This window comes from Protopterus annectens, chromosome 3.part0 (assembly GCF_019279795.1).
Source record: "Protopterus annectens isolate FY-2018-M chromosome 3.part0, PAN1.0, whole genome shotgun sequence".
NCBI lineage: Eukaryota > Metazoa > Chordata > Ceratodontiformes > Protopteridae > Protopterus > Protopterus annectens.
Window position 1 is genome coordinate 751,348,286 of NC_056731.1, and position 21,948 is coordinate 751,370,233.

The following is a 21,948-nucleotide window of genomic DNA, read 5'->3' on the forward strand; positions in this document are numbered from 1 at the left end:
CACTAAAACCCTTAAAATTTGAACACCTACCTGAATCTCCGTACAGAAACAAACATCACCCGCCATACCACAAAACCCTTAAAGTGACAGCACACACTGAATTACACACCATAGTAAATGCAACACAGATTCAGTAAACAAAGATTTGACACAATGCAGTTTCAAAAAACTGCACTTTTGACATACTCGGCTTGAAATACTGAAATTCAAGATATCAGTATCTCGAGTTTAAGAAGTGGGCCCATATATATCTATATCTACATATTTATATATATATATATATATATATATATATATATATATATATATATATATATATACATATATGTGTGTGTGTGTGTGTGTGTGTGTGTGTGTGTGTGTGTGTGTGTGTGTATATATATCTATATATATATATATATATATCTATCTATATATATATATATATATATATCTATATATATATATATATATATATATATATATATATATTTAGGTCTACTTCAGAAAATCGACAGACCATTTGATCGACATTCATTTGGTCGACAGCTCATTTGGTCGACAACCAGTATTCAAGGCACTTAGGGATTTGCCCCCCTCCCCAATGTTGTGCGACCCTGGAGTTGATATATATAGTTAAGGGGTGTGGGGGGCAAAGCCCCCCACCTATTTTCATTTAAAATGTGTAGATTTTTTTGTATTTTCATGCTTTTAAACGAAAATAGGTGGGGGTTTTGCCACCCCCCCCTAACTATATATATCAACTCCAGGGTCGCATAACATTGGGGAGGGGGGCAAATCCCTGTTAAGTGCCTTGAATACTGGTTCATAGGTTCATACTAGGCTATCTGCCCTAGGGCATTTATAAGCCTAGCCAGAATGTGTTTGGCTTTCGCCACCCATTTTAAATTAATTTTGCTATGCCCTTTTTTGAGTTTCGTATACTGTGCCTCTGTCTAACAGTGACACAGAAGTGATACCCGGGGTAAACCTACGATCTCCCATCCACTCATCAAGATTCCTCTTGAAGAGAGTCAATGAGAGACTCTGCCTACCCTGCACTGGGATTTTATTCCAGAGTGAAGGGAGCCTCTGGGTTATGAATCTGTCCCTCCAGCATGTCCTATTTATTTCGGTGCTGTGGTTCAAGTCTCTCGAGCGTGTAGCTCGGTGGGATTTGGATTTTCTGAGGTGCAGCATGTCCATTAATTCCGGGTTGGACATGACTTTATACATCAGGCACAGATCGTCTCTGAACAGGCGGTATGCCACTGAGTAGAGCTGGAGTTTCTTTAACCAGGCAGTATATGGCATCTGTTTGAGCCCTTTGATCCTCTTGGTGAGGTACTTTTGGGGTCTTTTCAGTTGCTGCAGGTGTCTGGTAAGGTACATCTCAAAAGGGGCATTGTACTCAATTATGGGCCTGATGAGGGATGAGTAAAGAGGCACGATGACCTCCCCTGATCTAGATGTGAATCCCTTCATGATTAGGTGGGCTATATAAAATGTTTTTCTAACCACTTTGGCCACGTGGTTGTCAAATGAGAGATTGCTATCAACTTGGGTCCCCAGGTCCCTAATTACCTCTTCTGTACTTAATGGATTACCACCTATGTGGTAATTTGTGGGCACTTTGTTTTTGCCAAAGGGGATGACTATACACTTTTTGGCGTTTAGCTTGAGGCCATGGCTCGGGCACCAGTTGTCTGTTTCTTTGAGGCCCTTTTGGAGGATGCTTGTATCGGCTGGAGAGTCGATTATGGCACCCAGTTTGCAGTCATCTGCGAACTTGGTCAGCCACAATCCTTCCGTGTTGGCCTGTACCTCCGAGAAATATATACCGAACAAGAGAGGTCCCAGGACTGAGCCTTGTGGGACGCCACTTGTAACTGGTTTGGAGTCTGACATGGCTCCAGCAATTCTAACCATGTGGGTTCTGTCCTTGAGCCAGTTTGCAACCCATCTAGTGACATAAGGGTTTATATTTAAGCTGGTGAGCTTATCTATAATGCCCAAGTGGGGTATTGTATCGAAGGCTTTTGCGAGGTCCAGGTAGGCTGTGTACCACCTTCCCCTCGTCAATGGCCTTGGTGACTGTTTCAAAGAAATCAACCAGGTTTAAGAGGCAGGATCTGCCCTTAACAAAGCCGAACTGGGTAGGATCCAGTGTCTGTAGGTCCCCAATATCTTTATCTATGAGGTCCATGATGATCCTTTCCATAGCTTTGCAGACCAAGCTAGTCAGGCTTATGGGGCGATAGTTTCCAGAATCCGTTGAGGCACCACCTTTGTCAAATGAGCTGTCGATCAAATTAATGTCGATCAAATGGTCTGTCGATCTTCTGAAGTAGACCCATATATATATATATATATATATATATATATATATATATATATATATGTGTATAGCGAGAGAGAGAGAGACACTCACACACACACACACACACACACACACACACACACACACACACACACACACACACACACACACATCTATCCCAGAAGAACTATATACAAGAAGGGGAATGGTATGTGGGTGTGGCTACTGCAGCAATTTGAACTGTTATAGATACATGCAACTTACCCAACTGTGCTATGTTCATCATTGTCACTACTGCACTATCCTGTAGGTGCACTACCATAGCTTTTCCAGTCTGGAAGGAAGACGGCTAAGAGTCCAGAAGCTCCTAGAGAATGGTCCAAGCAGAACTAGCTTTGGACCTGAAAAAGGAATCTAGCTTGTAGTGTTTTGTAAATGTATGGATAGAGGATCAAGTTACTCCCTGTAGAATGCTTCTAGGATCCACCCCTTTCCGATGTGCCATTGTAAAAGCTAAGGATCCAGTAGAATGTGCTTTAACACTGACTGGAATGGATTTTCTGATAAAATAATAAGTAACGTAAAATAATAGTGGAGGACAACCTTCTGAAAATAGTCTGTTTAGGCATGGGTTGACCTTTCTTAGTCTAAAATAGGAAACAAAGAGCTGGAAAGAGCTGGTTAGCTTTCCTAAAGGACTTAGTTCTATCAAGACTGCACATAAGTTGCCTTTGTACATCCAGAGTGTGTAGAATCTTTTCTCCCCAGTTTTTGTTTTTCTGTCTTGAAAATAGGAGACTGATGCCTTTATTCAGTATGATTTGGCATGAATGAGGGGTTTGTGCGCAAGTTACCCTACCCCTACGGAACACAGAGAGAGTTCTCCCACCCTGAGACCTTTCAACTCAGATACTCTTCTTGCAGATGTCAGAGCAAAATAAGAAGAGCAGTTATCTGGGTAATGAACCATTAAGTCAGCCTGTTAGACAGGATCAAAGGGTGACATAAATAGTTTTTCTAACAAATAATGAGATCCCAAGGAGAAGGAATTTGTCTTCAAGGAGGTTTCAGGTGTATAACTCCTTTTAGACACTGACAATAAACTGAGAGGAAAGAGAGGGATCCATGTGCAGACTTGATACATCCCGTCACGAAACAACTTCAGCTGACTGCCTAGATGATTTAGTTTTGATACCTTTTAGGTGCCTCTTTCATGACCATGTAACACATACTTCACAAAACCAGTTTGCCATGCAATCACAGCCCTTAAGGCAAAATAACATACTCAACACACTAGTAATAGGTGACTCTATAGTTAGGCACACTGACGTCCGATTCACTAGGCTGAACAAGGAGAAGGTTACTGTTAGCTGCCTGTCAGGTGTCAGGATCCACCACATAGCACAAGCACTCAGGTCACTCCAGAACAAGTACAAATACAACTCTACCGTTGTCCATGTTGGTGTGAATGACCTGAACCATACCTCCCTGGACTACATGAAAAGAGACATGGAGGAGCTCTCTGATCACGTAGGCCAGGCCGGTATGACTCTGACCCTCAGTAGCATCCTGCCCTCACCAAGAATGATACCATGGTATAGAGAAAAAATTATCAATTTCAACAATTGGCTAAGCTTCTGGTGTCATTCAAAGGGGATCCAGTGTCTGTCAACCTGGGATGATATGCTTGACAAGCCACATTGCTTTGCTAGAGACGGCTTGCACCTGTCACCCTTAGGCTTTCAAATACTGGCCAAGGCTCTTGCCACCCCCCATAGTGCCTTTTTTAGGCAAAGCTCAAAAGACAAACCCACTGCTGTAAATAGCACAAGTAACAAAAAAACTGAGGGTAATGCTACTCAGTGCCAGAAGTCTAAACCTCAAAATGCACGCAGTCGATGCCCTCCTCAGTATGGAGAAAATCAATATAGGTGCAGTAACAGAAACCTAGGTTAAGGCTCCAGAGAGCACCCCAGCACTACCAGGCTGCAACTTATACCATACATTTTGGCCACAAAACCCAGACCGAAATACAAAAGGAGGGAGTGTATCCATATTCATCAAGGATACCCACACCTCCAGGTTAGTGGCAAAGCACGATGCTTCAGAGATCATCCATGTGCAACTAACAACGGGCAAAACTGCTATTCAGATTATAGTTTGCTGCAGATCACCCACCATGTCCCAGGACACCCACTCCACATTCCTGGAAAAACTGGGTAACATATAGGTCCTATGAAACACCCTGATATTGGGTGATTTCAGTTACTCAAACATTAACTGGGAGAACTACTCAAGTACAAACTCCCTTGCCCAACATTTCCTAGAATTTATAAACAAAAATGCCCTGGATCAACTGGTCAACACCAACATATTGGACCTGGTCATCACCAACATGGACAACCAGTGTTCCACACCAGAGGTCAACCCCTCGCTGGTTAGATCTGACCATAAACTAATCACTCTGGATATCTACATTCCACCACCACCCCCGGTCAAAGAAACCACCGTGAAAAACTTTTCAAAAGCAAACTTCACGTTACTTAAGACCAAGGTGGGAAGTTTCTAAGCCCTCATGCTAAAGGATAACGCTGTCCAAGCTGCAAAATCCTTTACTAATGCACTCTACGGGCACCTACAAGAACGCATGGATCGTGCTATCCCAAACAAAACCAAGACTCACTCCTTCAAGAAAAGGAAACCAGTCTGGTGGACCCCTGCCATAAACAAGCTATACAATAGAAGGAGGAAACTAGTACAGAAAAGAGTAAAATCCCAAGAAGGGAAGACATCCCTGATCAATATCAGCAAAAAACTACGTTGCTTCATAAAATTATCCAAGGCTAGCTTCGAAAGAAAAATTGCCATGGACTCCAAAGATAATCACAAGGCATTCTTTAGCTATGTCAAGAATCTAAGTGGCAATTCTCAGATCTGCTCGGAGTTAGTGCAGAATGGCTCAAAATACACTGAACCGACTGATATAGCCAACATCCTGGCAGACAGGTTCAGTGCAAAATTCAGCCCCCTCACCCCCAAAAGGGCCCATAACTATACCAGAAGAATGTAGTGCCCCTGAAATCACAGACACTCAGGTTAAAACAGCCCTCTCCAAAGCCAAAAACAAAGCATCAAAGGGACCAGAAGGTGTCTCAGGCTGCTTCCTACATGAGCTCAAAGATTAAATAACCCCTCACCTAAACACACTGTTTAAACTCAGCCTCTCCACAGGGTACATGCCCACAGAGTAGCACACAGCAATGGTTATTCCATTCCACAAAGGTGGAGCCACAATGGACCCCGGGAACTATCTCTCTATAAGCCTGACTAGCTTGGTCTGCAAAGTTATGGAGCGCATCATCATGGATCTCATTAAAAGAGACATTGGGAACCTCCAAACACTGGACCCTACCCAGTTCGGCTTTGCTAAGGGCAGATCATGCCTCCTAAACCTGGTGGACTTCTTTTAGACATTACCAAGGCTATAGATGAGGGAAAGTTGGTCCACAGAGCCTAGCTAGACCTCGAAAAGGCCTTTGACACCATTTCCCACTCGGGTATTATAGACAAGCTCACCAGTCTGAACATAAACCCCTACATCATGAGATGGGTTGCCAACTGACTCATAGACAGAACCCACATGGTAAGAGTTGCAGGAACTAGGTCTGACTCTAAACTGGTTACAAGTGGTGTTCCCCAGGGCTCAGTCCTAGGACCCCTCTTGCTTGGCATGTACTTATCAGAGGTACAGGCAAGCACAGGAGGACTATGGCTGACCAAGTTCACAGATGACTGCAAACTAGGGGCTATAATTGACTCTCCGGCTGACACAGACATCCTCCAAAAGGGTCTCATTAAGACAGATACCTGGTGTCAAAACCATGGCCTCAAGATAAATGCCAAAAAGTGCATAGTCATCCCCTTTGGAAAAAACAAAGTGCCCACAAACTACCACATTGGTGGTACCCCCCGAAAATACAGAAGACATAATAAGGGATCTGGGGACCCATGTAGATAGTAACCTCTCCTTTGATAATCACATTGCCAAAGTGGTTAGAAAATCCTTCTATGTGGCCCACCAAATCACAAAATGGTTTGCATTCAGATCGAAAGAGGTCATTGGGCCCCTCTACGCATTGCTCATTAGACCCATCATAGAGTTGGGTTGTGCCTTACAAGACACCTACAACAACTGGATAGACCACAGAAGTACCTCACCAAGAGGATCACTGGCCTCAAGCAGATGTCCTATGCAGCTCGACTGAAGAAACTTTAGATGCACTCAGTTGCATACTGCCTACTCAGAGGTGATCTCTACCTGACATATAAGGCCATATCCAACCTAGAATTGATGGACATGCTCCACCTAAAGAAAACCATATCCCCTCGAGCCACACGCTCCAGGGATCTAAACCTTGCCACAACAATAAATAGGATGTGCTGGAGGGATAAATTCCTGTCCCAGAGACTTCCCATGCTCTGGAACAAGATTCCAATGTACATCAGGTGGAGCTCCTTGCTAACCCTCTTCAAGAGAAACCTTGACGAGTGGCTGGGAAACAGAAGGTTTACCCCAGGGATCACTTCAATGGCTCTGCTGGACAAAGGCACAGGGAACTAATCTAAGGGGCGGCGAAAGCAAAACACATTCCGGCTAGGTTTATAAATGCCTTTGGGCAGATAGCCTCATACCTACTTATGAACCAATGTGGACATGCAGCAGGCACTGAATGAGGCAAGAAAGCCTGCTGCTAGAAAATAATATACTGACAAGTGGAACATATTTTCAAGTTGGTGCCTTGCCAATGACTCATCAGGATTTTCCGCTACTGGTGCTTAAATGTTTGTGTAAGTTACTATCTTCTAGCCTCTCTTATGCTTCTATAAAGGTACGTTGTGTAGCAGTAGGAGTGAAAGCTGCTGGGTCAGCTCTGAGATGAGAAAAGAGATATTTGTTAAACTGAGAGACTTTATCCAATTTATTTGCCTTTTTTGGTACTGATTGCTGAGAGGAGCACTGCAGGCAAAACCAAAAACGTTCCTCAAGGTTGGCAGAATAGGAGGAATGGGTGCAGCATGTGGGGCTTCTTTTTCTAATAAATCATAATATCTACCTAGTTCAGGGGGAACAACTACCTGTTCCCAAGCAAACACAACTTTAATTCTGGAGACAGTCTCAGGAAAGGAGAAAGTCTCCATACATTCAGTAAAGGCTCACTGTCAAAAGAATCACAGTGTTGGGCTATAGAACCCTCTGATGACATAACCCTGTTTTTGTCCAGATTAGAATCCTCTGAACAAACATTCCCTGCCTTTGGAGTAGAGGAATAAAAAGTAGGATGAGGCTCTTGATACCCAGGATTAAAAAATATGCAACAAACTCCTAGCTAAGGTAATAGCATAATTTGTAGCCACAGAAACCATCTCCTTGGGGTCAAAATTAACAGCTTTCTGTTTCTTTTTTATAGGGATGTCTTTCAATGAAGACAAAGAAGGGGCATCATCCCAAATAAGATATGGCTTTACTGGCCACTCTGTGAAGACCCTCGTGGAATGTTGCTAGCACATAAGATGGATGGTTCTTCCATGCCAACATTGGACACTGGAACAGCCAAACTGGACATGTCTGCCAGTTCAGTCCATAGTGGTTAGCAAGGCCAGAGGGATTCAAAGAAACCGGTAAGTGGCCTGCGGAACCAGCAATGACCAATGCAGAGTCTACTGCCATTGGCTAAAGTGCTGACTGAGCCCATGCAAAGGGCAAGGACTCATGCTTTAACTTCTTTTTTCTTTTTAGGCACTTTGGAGGAAGGAACAGCATGACCGGATTAAGTATCCATGCTGTAGCCGGGGAAGAAGCCTTATTGAAGTTAAGCTGCAGAAGAAGGGTAGGTCAGAAGCTAAGTTGTTACTTAGTATACCTTAGCAGCACACATCCCTTCTAAATTTTTTAATTTATCCACAAAAAGTAGCCCAAGCAGCACACAATTCACTATTCTTAAAAAACTGAGCCACTTTTTCTAAAACAGCTATTACAAATTAAACCAGTAGCTTGCCATGGAGTGTACATAAGCATTACACTTAAAATCACACACTTCTACCCAAACACTACACATTCTGATAAATAAAAATATATTATAAATCCAGTTTGTTGAAAATAAGCCCCAAGAGCTTATATAAACATTTTCTAACTAGAAAGCAAGTTCTAGATAGTAAATGCGATATTTGAGGAATGTCTGACCGATGTTGCTATAAAAAGTGATATTCTTTAACGGATTAGTGCAGTTCTGAGAAAAATAAGTAAAAATAGAAAATATATTTATTTATTTGACATTTGGTTACCGGGAAAGTCGGACTTGGTAAGAAAAACCTTTTTCAGTGGAGGCCTGGGTAGAAAAGCTCCTGTACAAAGAGAAATAAGAAATATAACTTTTACATAATTAACAACAGAAACAAAGGCAATTTACAGATCAAACTCAGAAGAGCCGTATATATATATATATATATATATATATATATATATATATATATATATAGACAGTTTTACATGAGAACATTATTAAGCATATCTAATGTGCATATGTTTTTGCAAAGAAGATTAACAGTCATACTTGCATACATACATTTTACAGAGGAAGTTCAACAAAACATGGCAGATAGGATATTTTTCGCAGGAGGCACAGTTGTATCATGAAGGAATAGGATAGATAAATGCTTTAGCGATAGAGAGACTGTATAATTTATCAGATTATTTGAATGTAATGCAGACAGACTCATTTATTAGTAGTATAAGCAGAGAAGCATAGTTAGAATTTGAGATCAGTGTGGTGAAGATTAGCAGTGAAAGGAGAATTGGAAGAATGAAGTTAGTGATTCAGATAGAAGATGATAGGCTGAATCATCATCAGGGGGTTGATGATTAGGTAGAGTATAGTACAGGGATACAAGCTGGGGAAGAAAGGAAGGAGAGAATTAGTAGAGATGGTGGTTGCAAAATAGATGAAGGTGGATGAAAGTAGGCAGGAGGCGAGGAAGTAGAAATGGGGTAACAGAACTAGAGTAAGTAAGGGGGTGGGAGTCAGCTAGGTTTGGAACAGGAACAGATACATGGCTTGAGTAAGAAATCTTTTAATTTAAACTTGAAATTCTTGATGCTTGAGCTAGTTCTGATATCTAAGGGTAATGTGTTCCATGATTTGGCCACTGAGTAGGAGTATACACATTGCCCAGCAGTTTTGTTTGGTTTATATAGAGTTAAAAGCTGTTTGTCTTCAGAGCAGAGTCCAGCTAGGTGTGTAGATTGGACTACTGACTTTAAGGCAGGACAGACTTCAGGTTTATAGACAATTTTATGGGAAACTGTTATTTGGAGGTAGTTTAGATGTTGCGGGAGATCGAGCTAGTTGGGGGGGGGGCAAGAGCAGTATAGGATTGTTTATAGTATTATACTTTATTGTAGCATTATTTAAGCTTGCTTTTTAGTGTATTCTGAAGGTTGGTTACAATGGGGGTACCATATAGTAAGGAGGGTAGCAGGTAGGTTGTGGCTGATGTTATTTGAGTAGCTGTATCCATTAAGTTGTTTTGCCGATACAGCATCCCTAGTTTGTGGTGTGTTTTTTGATAGAGCTATGTATATGAAGGTCAAAGGTAAGTTTATTGTCTATCGTTACCTCTAGTAAGTTTGCATGTGGAACTACTTCAATTTCTGTGTTACTTAGTGAATATATCTTGAAGTCAGTTGTGAGAGCTCTTGGTGTAAAATGGAGGAGTTTGGTTTGGTTGGGGTTGAGTAATAGTTGTGCATTATTGAGCCAGGACTTGATGAAGACAGGGACGTCGGGAGGCATACGCACTGTACTGATTTCAGTACAACTTTTTAGAAGGGGGGGCAGCTTTTTTGAAAAAAAAAAAACGTACATATTTAAAGGGTGTTGGCTCCTTTAAGGAGCATACCAGCCAGTCGGAAGTGAGCTCACATCATGTCCAGCTGGCTGCGAGCGGGAAACAATCACAAATGGATTATCGGAAGGAAGCAAGGCAAGCGTGCAATCGCAAATGGAGTGCGGAAGGAAGGCAAGTGTGCAATCGCAAATGGATTATCGGAAGGAAAGCAGGCGTGACAAGTGTGCAATCGCAAATGAATTGTGTGTGTGTGTGTGAATGCATGGAGTGTGTATGACTGGTGCTGTTTCTAGTGGAGTCTCCTGCCGAATGACAGTGTGTATAATTGCTGGCATTTTTGCATTTGTTATATTCCTCTGTTAGGCTGCAAGTACGGATAAGTATATTTATTGTTAAACAGAGTGTGAGAGCACGTATGGTGTGTGTGTGCGTGTGTGTGTGTGTGTGACAGACAGGCAAGAAAAGAGAGAGCGTGCATAAGAATTTTATTTTTTATTTTGTCATATTAAGATGTTCTGCTGTTCGTTCAGCTGCTTCGTCTGCTCTACATTTTTGTTTTTCAAGTTCAAGGTACCAGCTGAAAAATTCTGTATTCAAGAGAAACTGTAGTGAGAGATTTCTCACTCCAAAAGTATAGCTAGTTGTAGTGGTTAGTGTTATCGCCTCACAGCACGTTCACCTGTTCGATTCTCGCCTGGGGTGTTTTCTGTGTGGAGTCTGCATGTACTTCCGGCCTAAAAGCATTACAAAGCAAAGCTTGTTTAGTTTGTATTGTCAAAATCTCTCTTCTGTTTTCATTTGTTTTGCTGTGCCATGCCTGCTACTTCATTTGCTCTACAGTTTTTTTTTTTTTTTAAAGTAACCCCGAAGGTTTCTTTAGTCAGGAGAAATCGCAGCGAGAGTAGGAGTGAGCAATAAGTAATAACATGTTCCAGTGGTTAGCGTTATCGCCTCCCAGCACGTGGTTCTCCAGTTCGATTCTCGGCTGGTGTGTTCTCTGTGCGGAGTTTGCACATTTGGATTTGACGTATATTTTATTTGGCTGTAAAATGTCCATGAACATGAGTTAGTACAGCTGATGTGAAGCATTTATTAATGAGTTTGAACTTTGTATCATGCATCACTGTTCTCCTCTGAATTCTTATTTGCCGCTTTCTCTGAGTGAATAATCTTGTAGGACTAGAAGGCTGAAGATGTCTGTGTTCCAAAATAATGTAGTCGATGGCTATTACAGTTTGATTGTCCATATAATTTCAGGATGGTTATGTTGAAAAGCTTGTGAGAATTTTTGCATGCAGGAGTTAGCAGAATGTAAACTTGGTGCTTTGTGGAAGCAAGCACTAAACAGCACTAAACTTAAGTTCCCCTGCAGCTGGAAGAAGGTCTGAAGGAGTAGATGTGTGTAAATCAGACCAAATACTGGTTAAATATGAGGCAATAAGGGGTCTTAACTTAGTCTCATGCAGGTAAATGAGATGATGACTTGTGACATAGGCTTGCTGCTTGCTGCTCAGAAATAAGGAAAATTCAATGTTATGGTTTTCTGAATCTAGGTGCTGAAGTTCTGAAGGAGAAAACTGATGCTGTGTTCAGCAATCTTTTAATACAGTGGCATACATGTGGAAAAGTTAGAGCATTCTGGGCAAGTAAGTGATAACTAATTGAAGTTAGAAGATGGACAGGCAAGATGGTTGGGATATGGGTGGTAAATGGATGGAGAAGATTTAGTCTCTGGTAGACTTAACAGACCAAAAGATCTGTTTCTGTCAGTATCTTCATATATATGTATGATATTGTTTGGTCTGGTTGTACTGCCTTACTGAAATTTTTTCAGGGTGAAGACCAAGTTTATCATTTTTGTTAAATTTGTATTATTGTGTTTATTTTATGCTTGGACCCATATTTTATTTATTTATTTATTTTACATTTGGTGGATAAAGGAACATAGTATTTTGCGTAGGAGGTTGCAGGCACTGGCCACCACCAAATAACAAAGAGGCCTTTTTAGCAGTGGGCATGCATTTGGGGCACATAAAATACATATACATGGTTGTTAGAATGAAGAGAGGTGGTATTCTATGTGTTTTGATGTAAGAAATTAATACACAAGTTATAAACATGAGAATGCACTGGGAACTAAGGTCGGGTGGTATGATGCCAGGGTAATCCTATGGGCTAGGCTTGTAAAGGCTCCAGGGCCATTAGCCTAGTACACACCTATGAACCTATGAATTAATACTGGACATTCAAATTTTCATCCCTACCTAGAGACACAGAGAACATATGATGTTATGTTTAACCTAAGTGCAGAGGATTAGATACTCTTTTATCAAGTAGAGGGTCTGTCTCCACTGGTATTACTTTCCTACTCTTTTCCAGGTAGCATAAACTGTAGTATGTTATAGGCCTCTGCTTATGGTTCATGTAATAATGTCTACATGTGCAGTTGAATTCTAAGTACCAGGATATACCTCTTAAGTCTCACTAATCAATAATGTGAATGCACACATCATTCAAGTAAGTGTAAGTGTGTGTGTGTGAAAATGCCCCCACATAATACACCTGCTGGCTATAGGTGTTTAGGCTCAAACCCTGTACCTTTGCTTCACGGTAAGAACAGTCTAAAGTCCCTAACCACCACCATTTCTGAACTTTGTTCAGATTTGCTTTTCTAATGGTTGTGAGCTATGGTGAGAACTGAAGTTGTATTTCTCCCATTATTGTTTTTGATGTTTGTCCAGGTTTTTTGTGCTAAGGTGTGAAGTGAAAACTGAATTTGTATTCCCTCATTATTGGCGTTGTTAGCCCTCAACCTCCTAGCACAAAAAACCTGGACAATCAAATGATAGCCATTAAGTTTGCCTTCCTATTTTTCAAACTGCTGATTTAGTATAGTGGTATGTTGCACTGACTATAGTGCATATGGTTCTGGGTTCAAGACATGCATGGTGATAACAAAGCATTTTATTCTAGCAACTTTTCAAAATTATACAAGCAATGTTTAAAATGTGTCCCTGTTTTTTTGGCTTTTGTCCCACCCCCAATAAATGTTGGCTTTTTCCAGATTTCTTGTGCTGCAAATTTCAGAGATACAGCTGAGTGTCAATATTTTACAAGGAGCTGAGAGCTGCAGGGGAACTTAAGTTTAGTGCTGCTTATGCGGAGTCTGCTTGTACTGTTAATAGCACAACAGGTAGTGTACTTGCTTTTGATGCAGAAGGCTGTGGGCTCTTTTCCCACAGTAAGTAGATGCATTGCTGATACTGTACTGTGTTGTAAAGGGGGGTGGATGCTGTAGTCTGTTTTGGCGAAGATATCTAGTAGTAACTATGAACCTGTTATCAGTTTGCCATCCATTCCCTATTGCAATATTACTAGCGTAAAATTGTTTTTAATGCAACATAGGCAATGTATTCCTCAAGGGTAACAGGCACATTATTTGTAGATGAAACCATGAAATATAAAGTTGTTTGCTAGCAGTAGCCTCTTCATTAGTTACAGATTTCTCTAATGTGGAATTATGTAGATAGCTTTTACTAGTTCAGAGATTGTGCATATTTACTGATACTGGTGGACTGTAGAAGTTTGAGTAGACTTTTATGATGGAAGGTGTCTCAAAGAGCACATGTATGTTTCATGTGCAAGGGACCTATGATTTGAAAACAGCCCAAAGTTAATCTTTATCTGCCACTAGCAAAATGGATTTTCTTTGAATGTGGGTTTCAATGCTGTTTCAATGAATGTGAGTTTCAAGGGCAGAGAAGTTTTAATGCTAAGTCTAGTTTCATTGTGAGACTGCATTGCTTTGTTTAGCAGATATTTATTGGTGTTCGTGCTGTAAAATGCAAAATAAAACTTTTTCTGGCAAATCATTTAGGAATGAAGTCACTAAATAATGATCGACGTTAAGTTTCAGACGTCATAATCTTCAGAAAAATGCATGCTAAAGCAAGACCTGATATTCTAGCAACTGTCTTAAGTTTATACAAGGTCAACTTTTAGTACTGTTTGTATGTTCCCCAATATATTTGGCCTTGTCCAGATTTCCTGCATTAAGAGGTTGAGAGGTATGTGCAAATAAATTGCTTTATAGAATTAGGAATATCCAAACCTCTCAACTGTCCCCAATTTTGGCTCAAAATGTTGCTCTCCCCCTAATAATCTCTCCACAAAATAGCAATTTTGGAAGAAAACGCGGAGGGTTTACTTTACTTTTATAAATAACTGTAATGATCAGAGTTATAGATTACTTTTATTTCAGAAATGCATGTAGATTCTCTAATTTTGTCAGCTGCTCTAAGTTAACTGTGCTCATATTAAAATGGTGTCCCTTCTTTGACAGGTTCCCAGCTGTATTGTCTGGCAATTTTATATTTTTGCATCACATTTTTGGTTCGTTTTTCATAAAATTGCAGTTTTCTGGCAAATTAGTGGCAAATTGTTAAAGACTGAAGTTAGAAAATAATGGCAGACATTTGAGTTTCAGATTTCATACCTTTCAGAAAATTCGTACTAATGCAAGACCAACTACTATTCTATTATCTTTCTAAGTTTATAAGAGCAATATTTAAAAAAATGTCCTTATTTTTGGGCCTTTGCCTCAGTTTTATTTATGAGTTTGTTGCTCTAAGAAGTTGAAAGATGTGTGTGTGTGTGTGTGTGTGTGTGTGTGTGTGTGTGTGTGTGTGTGTGTGTGTGTGGTAGGTAGGTAGCATACCTCTCAACTGTCCAAATTTTGCAGAATGTCCAGATTTTTGCCCCATATTTTTTGTCTGTTCCTCATAAATTTTGTGATTTTTTAGAAAACCATTTGAAGGCTGAAGTTGCTAAATAATGACAGACATTTGAGTTTCAGACTTCATGTCCTTTAGAAAAATTCATACTAGCACAAATCCTGTTATTCTAGCAACTTTCTCATACTAGCACAAATCCTGTTATTCTAGCAACTTTCTAAGTTCACAAGAGCATTATTTAATATATGTCCCTGTTTATTTTAGGCTTTGTCCATATTTCTTGCACTAAGAGTTAGGTAGGGGTGTGTGTGTGAATGAAACATCCTAGTTAGGGGTAGCAGGTGGTTAGTAATTTACTCAAGCTCAAAACCTGTACCTTAGTTACAGAAAACAAAAGCATAAATTCTCTACCCCAACTACCATGCTGCATTTTTCAAAGAACTGACATTTCAGGTAATTTTCAATTCAAGGAACCGAGTTTGAGTGAATTTATATTATATTACTAAAAGAGCGAACCTTGAATTACGAGAATGGCCGTAGATTGGCTGGGGAGGGGGGGGGGTAGCAGTTTGAGAGCTGTGAGTACAAATTTGAAAATCCTAGCTACACCCCTGGATGAAGAAGAAAGCAATTTGGGTTATTTGTCTAAGGTGTACTATGCTGTTGGAAGAGGAGATACAAGTTGAATCATCGGTGTATTGGATTAGGGAGCTTTGACAGGAGGCAGTATGGAGACAATTTATGAAGATAGTGGACAGGAGTGGTCCAAGGATGGATCCTTGCTGAACTCCTGTTTAGTTGGTTAGATATTTAGAGAGAACCTTGCTATTTTATGTATTGTTGTCTTGTTAGATAGATAGCTAGAAAACCACTGTTGAGAGGGTCGAGAAAGGCCTAGGGAAGAAAGTTGCTGTAAGAGTTTGGGGTGTGAGACAGTGTCAAAGGCTTTTGATAGATCAAGAAATAGTGCTGAGGTTAGTTGGCCAGAGTCTCTTGCTTTGTTAATTGCGTCCATGAAGGATATTATTGTGGTGGTTGTGCTGGAATGAATCCATGCTGGGTGGGTGTAAATAGTTCGTTGTGGATAAGGTGGTCAAGGAGTTGTTTGTATACACATTTTTCTAAGACTTTGGAAAGAGGAGATAGGATGGAGATGGGGGCAGTAGTTAGACAATTCCTTAGATTTTTCTCCTTCATGTAACAGGGTAGTAATTGATTTTTTCCAAAGGGAGGGGATGTGGGATTCAATGATGGATCTATTGATGAGAATAATGACGGATAATGTCAAGTATTTTGCTGTGAGATTGTCAGTGGAAAGAGAGCGGGTTTTATTTTTTGTAGTAGGTTGTGTACATATCTAGTGGGTACAGGTTGCAGTGAGAGGCTTGGAGGTTGAATGAAAGTAGGTAAAAATACACTTACTTAAATAAAAAAGTAGCGTGGAAGAGTATTTTTGTTTAAACATAATTTTGCCTATGTCACATGTGATAATTCAATAAAGATGTTTAAAAAAAAGATTGCTGAGCCAGAAGACCCTCAGAGATGCATCTGAATGAGATGGCAAGAAAGTACTGAAGATTTTTAGTCACTTTGGCTGTTTATATAGTTCTCTCCATAAAAGGGATCACTTTCAGCCGTAATGACATTGTCGGAGGAGGTGAAAGCTTTTGGAAGCTGGCCTGTTGTTCTGTCCTTGTCAGGATACAACCCATAGACCATTGCAGCAGTGAGAATAATAAACATCATGATATAAAACTTGCATTTGATAAACTGAAGTACTTTAGCACTGTACAATACCATTAAATAAGTTAACTTCACTGTGTTGTATATATTCTAGTTATATGCCATTTGTGATGTAAATTTTTGCCTTGAATGACTGCAGTTGTAACTGGAGCTCTTTCTCCTCGGCTCTCCACTGAAAATAGGTAGTTCAGCTGGACCAACCTGGTTAACAATGCTCGTATATTTCCCACTATGTTTACACTATACATATCACAGCTATGTACCTACAGATATATTATACGCTTGTGTTATTTGAATACTCACTCTGAATTTGAAGATATTTTTTCACTAATGTATCACTGGGATATAGCCCATTTATTACTTCTATATGTCCATGATTGTGATCTTTTCATTGTTGTTTCTATTATCGGTTCCATTCAATGTAATTATACTGTATGACTTTTTTCTTTGTAATGTGATCAGTACTTTTATTTGTATGCAACTTTGTGGAGCTGTTCTCTCCAGGCCTCCACTGAAAATGGGCTCATTCCAGGCCCAGTGGACTTTCCCGGTTAACAAATGCAATAAATAAATAAATTTAATTATCACAGGATAATGCTAAATCAAAAGTTATAATACTGAAATATGCCCAAACACATGACTTGGCACAGAGTTTCTCCTTTTTATGGAGTCAAGACAGAATGGGATACTTGGTTGAAATGAGATGTTGAAAAAGTAGTTAAGGAATTATGGGATGTAGCTAAAAAGATAATAAGTAAGATAAGACTATGGAAACTGTGATTTAATGATGCTGCTAATAAAATTCAAGAGATTAAGATGTTTTTGGGCCTGCTGGTTCTGTATGTAAGTCAGGCTTATATGTATCAACTGAAAGGCCAGATATGGAAGAATATGGAAAAGGAAATTAAGACGCTTATTTGGAATAACAAAATAGAAGAGTGTTAAGGGAAAAAATTATACTGACTAAGGAACAGAGTAATTTGAGGTTCCCAGATCTAGAGGTATACAATAAGACCATGCAACTTAGATTAGCATATTTGATTCTGGATATGGACTATGTGCTCAAATGGAAGCACATGATAGCATTGAGCCCAACAAGGAAATAACAGGGACAGAGGTAGACTTTTGGGCAAATCCAGGAAATGAATACAGAGAATAGTATGTACAACCTCATACAAATAAAAGCATTAAGTAAGTCTTTATGTTAAAGGAAGTTAGAGTCTGGAAAAGTAGAATAACATCAATAAGTAATATTGTATATAGAAATAAGAAAGACAGGACAAAATGTCATGAGCATTTGGAGAAGAAAGAACAAAGAACTGTGATTTAGGGAGTGGATGGTAAAATAAGATGAAGTATTCACATGGGATGAAGCTCGACACATCTTTGAGTTGTCGAACTCAGATCAGCGTGCATAAACTGGTCTAATATTAGAGTTCATGGAAGATATGAGGAGAATGGAAAGTCATTTTGTTAAACCACAAATAGCAGATTTTATAACTGAAACTAAAACAGACTGGAAAAGAGCAAAACATTAAACATATAAGGCAATATTAGGTTTGAGAAGACAATATGGTACAAAGGTAAAAACAGTATAGAGAGAATGATTAAATGATGATATTACAGATGAACAATGGAGGGAAATGTGCTTTATTTATGTATTTGTCTTTGTTTAGCAGACACTGCTAGGAGTAGGGATTACAAACTTAATAGGATTACAGGTATCTAGTCAGTCTGTAACAAGGAATGGGATATAACACCAAGAAAGACAGTATACAGAAATGATATGATGAGAACTGGGGGAGTGGGTAGCAGTGTATGAGAGAAAAAGGACTAAATTTGACACTGTATTATAGGGTGACTGGCAAATGAAGGAGAAGGAAAGAATGTGAATACAAAGAGTGGTGAGGTAGTTCCATCTTCCAGGGAATCAGGCTAAAGGGTGAAAGAAAAGCACTTGGTAGATACATGCATTCCTACATCTTCAGATACAATCAGGAAAGGGGAGAGAAGCTCAAACCAAAGACCCGGCTTTGGGGTAGTTGGAAAATGGTGACAATAAAAAGAGAATTTCAGTTTAATAGAATCCATATGGAATATTCAAGCATTCTGGATATGAAGAAACAAAGGAATAGATTTTTTTTTTACTTTTTTTGGCTTCCCACAACTATCAGCTGCTCCCACTTTCTTTGCTCATCCAATGGATCTAGCTACCTGACCCACCTTGGGCTGTCTTGAGCTAATTCCAACTCATGTCAGGGGCTGGTGAGGACATCAAGGAGCGTGGGTCAGTGAAACACTGCTGTTGGGAAGTGTTTTCTACTGATTCCTCACCATTGCTCACACCCAATAACACCCTGAGGGCTGGGTTTACAATGGGCTTCAGCGCTAAACCACCCCTTGCCATTCAAACTTAAGTAATCTGTTCTGTTTTTATGGCTTTATCTCTCTACACCACTAGCACAAGCTATAGATAATGAAAAAGATGGAGTAAATCACCAGGAAATATTCATGTAAAACACAGAAGTGGGACAAGTAATGAGAGGCTGTGGGTCATTGTATTAATCATCTAGGGAAATATAACCAATGGGGAACTATGTAAGATAGTACATTAATCTTCATAGGACAAGACAGAAAACAGATTTGCTGCAATAGCAATGGACAACAGCAGCAGCAAGGAGCAAAAAATGTCTGTGATTCACAGTAACAGAGGGAGACTCAAGATGTAGGAATATAATCTTCTCCCTTTGTAAAACGTTGTGACACACTGTGCCCAGTTCTGGAGGCCCTAAAAGGAAGAGGGCACAGCATATATGGAGAGGTAAAATGAAAAGACAATAGAATGGTCAGAGGTTTCATATGAGAAAATATTGAAAGGGTTAGGAGAGAGTTCACTGGAAAAAAGAGGAAAAGGTGAGATATGATATGGGTAGACAAAGTAATCACAGGCAAATGTGAGGTGGTAGTGCTGAAAAGGAAGGACAGGGCAGAAAGTAGAAATAATAATGGTTAATTGAATATGTCTAGGCTTATTCTGGACTAGAGAGAAACCCATACCATTGAAGACAGATGAAATGAGCTCACAAAATGGATGCAAGAGGGTAAAACTAAAGACACTTTCAAGAAAGCAATGGATAAGTGACTCATCGGCACTAGAGCAGAAAGATGTAGCTGCAACAAAACAGGCAAAACTGATGGATTGAAAAGACTAGGTTCAATCTACTGGCTGTAGGTTTATGAGAATGACCACACACAAACACACACACACACACACACACACACACACACACACACACACACACACACACACACACACACACACACACACACACTACTACTGCAGGAAATAACTTTCCTTTGTTCATAAGATGTCTAACAGATTCCCAATATATTCACCCAAACAAAGCACATTGATGCAGTACAACTGTTAAAACCTGAGGCGTCAGTTTATGGGCTACTCCCAAACTTAGATTACACACAGCAAAGTATTGCCTTTGAATCTTTAAGGAGAAGAATTGAGAATTACATTAAAAGTTGATTAGATGTTATATCATGTTCTTCCAGTAACACACTACATAATATACTGATATTCTAACATTATAAAATGAACTATGCACATCCTAACCATCATCTAGAAATGCTGGGAAGCAGGAACATTTCTAATTCATAAAGCTGAAGAAATTGTACCATTCCGGTGAGCAGTTATTTCCAGAATAATAAATATATGTCAAACAAGATTATGATTTCATCTAAGGCAACAATATGGCTTACCTTTATTCCCTTCCGTCCTTTAATACCATATCCATCTCTCCCATCTGTGCCCTGTATACAACAAAACAAAAAATGCAAAATTAATGTGTGTCTGTTTGGTAGTAGATGCTAACACAATAACTTCAAAGTTATCAAATGAAAAAAAAAATTGTTTCCATTGTGACGACTTTGATACAGTCATGTTAAATTCACTTGTAAAGCTCATGTCCCGTTTACAAATGTTACATTTGGAAAGGACAGGCTAGTCACTTGCAAATCAGCTCTTTACCGTGTTATTTATCACGATCCTCTGCATATATATGTGGAAAAATGTAACACAGTATGAACAACAAACATTTGCCAATGACAAATGCATTTCTATAACATTGATGACATTTTAAGTACTAGCAGACAATGTTCTCTGTGGTATTTTGATTTATACTGGTTACTTAATAGCGTTGTGGTTGAACTGGAATTGAAAAAGAGGGGAGTCACAACAGCAACAACAACAACAACTATTGTTATTACATTATTAAACAATGATTCTGTAAAAGAATTACAAAGTAGGAACTAAGATGACAATCTTATCACCTGGTCTGAATTGCCAAATTTGTGGTGCAGTGGTTTCAGTTCATTACTGGTACAGGAAGCCCAACTTTGTGCAGAGTGCCCTAAACTGGGCATTAGGTATAATGAGAGGGTAGCTCTAGTGTAACATAACAGAAAAACATGAGGACTTTTTTTAAAAGAACAGATAAACTGAATAAATCAGCCAAGAGATTGTATTTCATTTTATACTACCATGTAATGATGTGCTTTTGAGTGGCAGATAAACCGATTTGCAGACATTAGATTCAGTGGTATTATACCAACTGGTGCTCTACTTTAGTGGTTGCCAAAACATTTGTAGCTCTTTAGGCTTAGATGATATACGTTTTGTAGTCTGACTGCATTGAAAAATTAATCTGAGGACTCAGACAAACAGAAATCTTCACAAAAGGAGATGCAAATCAAGCAAGCAGAAGAAATAAAAATAAGCAAATTAATGATGTTTATGGTTATCTATCTACAGTATTGAGTGTTTTTTTTTCTTTGCAACCCCCATTTTGTGCAATATAGCTAATAAAACTGTTCTTAGACCCACACAGATACTCTTGTAAAACGAAATGAACAGAAATGCAACTCAGCAGCATGGAATTAACTTGCTGACAGATGCAACACATGCAAAATGTAATTACATAGCAGAAAAAAGGACTGAGAAAAAAATGGGGTGAGACTACAATATTTGAATAGACATTTATGTAATTTAAAATAAAAAAAAAACAAGAAATGAATCAGAAATGTTTGTCTAGGACATCTTTCTAATAAATGTCAAAGGGTATGATTCATCAGAATTCTCTGAAAGTAACAATGCTCACAATTACAACAAACATTGGAATCAAAACTAGTGAAGCTAAAGTCTCTTATTTAAGGTAACACATCTCTCCTTTCTGTAACAACCTAAACATTTCTGGAAAG

At 39.4% G+C, this 21,948-nt stretch overlaps 1 protein-coding gene across 1 annotated transcript in view; it reads right to left on the reverse strand.

Moving 5' to 3' along the window:
• LOC122796922 (collagen alpha-6(VI) chain-like) overlaps nt 1-21,948 on the reverse strand; it is a 183,728-nt gene that overhangs the window by 96,701 nt on the left and 65,079 nt on the right. The window contains exon 4 of the mRNA XM_044065689.1: nt 20,452-20,502. Within this exon, the coding sequence (XP_043921624.1) occupies nt 20,452-20,502 (51 nt within the window). The remainder of the gene's footprint in view (nt 1-20,451; nt 20,503-21,948) is intronic.